Consider the following 3,507-nt stretch of genomic DNA (forward strand, 5'->3'; position numbering starts at 1 on the left):
CCCAGGAGCCCCTCCCCGAGGACTTCCAGCTGCTGTACAAGGAGGCTGGGATGCACAGCCTCACGGCCACGGCCATAGGGCCGCCCGGCAGGGAGCCGCTGGGCGTGATGCTGCTCGGGAAGCTCAAGCCTGGGGGCTTCGACGACGCCTGGTGCGCAACGAAAAAAGTTAACTCGCGGGTCTGCCCGCGGCGCTGGCGGGCCGCCCGTGCACGACGGCCGGACGCCGCCGGCGCCGCGGCTGGGGGGAGAGTGGTGGCGGCCGCCGCACCCGGGCCGCGCGGGGCCTTGCCGGCGCCCCTGGATTTTCGGTGCCCGCCCTGAAAGCAGCGCCCTCCTTCGCAAGGCCCAATCTCCATCTCCCTTGCCCCGTGCCCCGCCCCGCTGCCCCGTCCCTGCACCCCGCTGCCGTGCGCTGCCCGCAGGTCCGAGGTGTGGCTGAGCGCCGCGGCAACGGGCCTGCTGCACCACATGCGGCCCGGCCAGGTGGCGCAGGCCTCGTCCATCCTGCGCACCATTGATGAGGCGCACGACCCCGTGACGGCCATAAGCGTGTTGCTGCAGGTGTCTGGGAGGGGCGGCGGCGGCGGGTGGCGAGCGCGTCCGCTCCAGGCCTCCGACGGACGTGGGCGCACGCACGCCCGTAATGCAGACACAGCGGGAGTGCGCAATCGCGCGTGCGTACACACCCCTACGCATACACTGGCTCTTCAGCTATCCACCTGTTTATCCCCCTGGCTTTGATGTTTTGCTCTCTTCCCGCCACTATCATTCCACCTGTTTTTGGGGTAATAGCAATCTTCACACGCGGTCCGCACGTTCCTCTCCCCCCTGCCGCCCCCTATCCCCCCTTCAAAAGAGCGGCGCCAAGTTCATGTTCCGCGCGGTCAACATAGCCATGGGCGTCAGGCTGGCCCTTATAGATGAGAGCGGCCGCACCGCTCTCGTGTTCGAGTCGGCCAAGGCCGCGCGCCGCAAGGTGAACTGCGCGGCAACCTGCGGCCCCGGGCCACGTCACTGGCGCCGCTCGCCTCGGCCGCGTTTCGGTCATCCGCGCGCGGCCAGCCGGGGCGTCGTCGGGTCGGCCTCGGGCTCATTTCAGGGGCACAAGGAAGCCCAGAGAGTGAGCACTCACATTGAGATCGCCCAACACACACACACACACACACACATGCACACACACTGTCATGTGTATGCACCCCCTGTGCCTCACTAATGCAGGTGGAGCCCCTGCTCGAGGCCGGCAAGACCGTCGCGCCCCCCGCCAACCCGGGGTGTGACGTCACCGTCAGGGAGCTGCCCCTGCAGAACACACTGCTCGCCAGCGCGGTGGGCGGGCCCCGGGGCCGGTTGAGAGTGCAGGGCGCTTTGGCAGTGCAATTGATGGGAGCCGTGGCAGGGGACTGGGGTGCCGTCTGCGGCAGCAGCGCCCCCCGTGCTTGCGCGTGCAGCTTGAGGGTTGCGGCTGCCGCCATTGCCTCTGCCACCGCCGCCACCGCCGCTGCTGCTGCCGCCGCGGCCGCCGCTGCCGCTGCTGCTGCTGCTGCTGCTGCTGCTGCTGCTGCTGCTGCTGCTGCTGCTGCTGCTGCTGCTGCTGCTGCTGCCGCCGCTGCTCCTGCCCGCTGCTGCCGCTGCTGCTGCTGCTGGATGCCAGCACCGCTTCCCTGAGCGACCCCCCCCCCCTGCCCCCCAAACTCCAGGTTTCCCAAAAGAAGGCCCGCTTCGTCAAGGACTGCGCCTCCTACATGCAGAATTGCCCCGCCCCCGCGCGCGACGTGTTCACGCACGCGACAGAGCTGGTGTCGTCTGTGGTGGTGGTGCCGCTGCTGGTGGGGGATGCGGTGCTGGGGGCGCTCTACTTCACACAGGACACGCCCTGCGACTTCTCCAACATACAGGATGCACTGCTGGTGCGCCTGCGCCCCTCGGACTGCAGATATTGGTATTGTGCGGCGCAGTGTGAATGTGTGTGCAAACCGATAGCCCTGCAGACCGCGTGCGCGGGGCGACGCGGCGTTCGTGCCAGAGACTCCGCGGCCCCGAGTTCGGTGCGGCAGGACGGGCCCGGGCTCGGCCGGGGCTGGCGGCGCGGTCGTCGCCCTAGCACACCCTGCTGCTCCCCTGGATTCCCTCGACGGCCCTGAGCGCGAGCGCGGCCCTGATCCCCGGGTTTTTTTTCGGAGGTCCCCAGCAAACAAACACACACACACACACACACACACACACACACACACACACACACACACACACACACATCCTGCACACACACACGTACACACACACACACGTACACACATACACACCAACCGCCATCCATCCGCAGGGCTTTGTGCATGCGGTGACCCTGGCGCTGCACAACAAGCTCGCGGGCCAGATGGCCCAGATGCGCGCCATGCTCAAGACGGTGGGCGGCCTGTTGATTAGGATCAGGATCAGGATCAGGATTACTGATTTGCAGCGCCGCGTAGCGCGGCAGCCAGCCGGATGCCTCCGCGAGCCCGCACGGCCCAGCCCGTGTCCCTCGTGCATCCACTCTGCCGCGTGGCCCCGGCTTCCCGCCGCCGCGTGCCCCATCCCTCCCCCATCGGAGCCGCAAGCGCCCCTGCGGCCAGCTTCTTGCACCGACAAAACCGCCACCCACCTCAACAGCCCAAATGCATGCCCCGCACTCCTGGCTGGATCGGCCGCACGCCCGCCCGCGCGCCCCCTGCCCTGCCAGCGCTCGTCGCGCCCCCCAAACCTGCCCCCTTGACCCAACCGCCACAACAGCCCCAGCACGCCGCCCCACAGACCCTGCCGGCCCCCTGTGCCTCCTCCGGTCGCAGGCCAACAGGCCCTCCCGCGGCGGCTCCGACAGCCAGCCAAACAGCCAGGCCACCAACCCCGTCATCCGCCAGCTGGAGACCAGCGAGTCCGAGGATGCAGCAGATCACGACCCCTCGGACGATCAGGAGCCCCCCTCCCCGGAAGACAGCGTGCCGCCGCTCTCCCAGTCTGGCGCGAGCGGCGGGCGGCTGTCCAAGATCAGCAGCCGGCGGCTGTGCACCGAGGGGATGCTGAGATCTCTGCAGCAGGAGATCCGGAAGGGGAAGAGGCGGAGCGTGGAGCTGAGCTTTATGGCGAACCAGCTGATGATCTACGAGCCCATAGGGCGCGGCGGTGGGTCCCGGCCCCTTGTGCAGAGGGTTACGCTTCATAGCATGTCAGCACACTGCGTGTATGTATAAAATGATTGATTGTGAGTGAAATTTGTTCATCAGATTGGTCTGGGGGGCCCAAATCGGCGTGACGGGTTTGGGGGAGTGGCGCCCCCCAGGGTTCGCGCCTGGTGAGAGCTCGGCGTACGCGGCCATCGTTGACGCGCCCTGGGCGCGCCCGCCGCCCCCTGCCCCCGCCCGCCGCAGGCTTTGGGCGCGTGTACCGCGGCTCGTGGCACAAGCGGCCGGCTGCCATCAAGGTGCGCGGCGCGCCCCAGGGGCCAGCCCCAACACCGCCAGCCCCTACCCCC

General features: G+C 68.4%; 1 protein-coding gene across 1 annotated transcript in view; it reads left to right on the forward strand.

Moving 5' to 3' along the window:
• Positions 1-50: 50 nt before the first annotated feature.
• Positions 51-3,507, forward strand: part of MNEG_14437 (hypothetical protein) — a gene marked incomplete at both ends in the record, with an annotated part of 4,702 nt that continues 1,245 nt past the window's right edge. Inside the window, 8 exons of the mRNA XM_014037091.1 lie at positions 51-151; positions 425-563; positions 859-978; positions 1,221-1,328; positions 1,700-1,909; positions 2,323-2,403; positions 2,825-3,158; positions 3,404-3,456. Coding sequence (XP_013892545.1) covers positions 51-151; positions 425-563; positions 859-978; positions 1,221-1,328; positions 1,700-1,909; positions 2,323-2,403; positions 2,825-3,158; positions 3,404-3,456 — 1,146 coding nt within the window. The remainder of the gene's footprint in view (positions 152-424; positions 564-858; positions 979-1,220; positions 1,329-1,699; positions 1,910-2,322; positions 2,404-2,824; positions 3,159-3,403; positions 3,457-3,507) is intronic.

The sequence above is a fragment of the Monoraphidium neglectum genome (genome assembly GCF_000611645.1).
Source record: "Monoraphidium neglectum strain SAG 48.87 unplaced genomic scaffold scaffold04485, whole genome shotgun sequence".
Lineage (NCBI taxonomy): Eukaryota > Viridiplantae > Chlorophyta > Chlorophyceae > Sphaeropleales > Selenastraceae > Monoraphidium > Monoraphidium neglectum.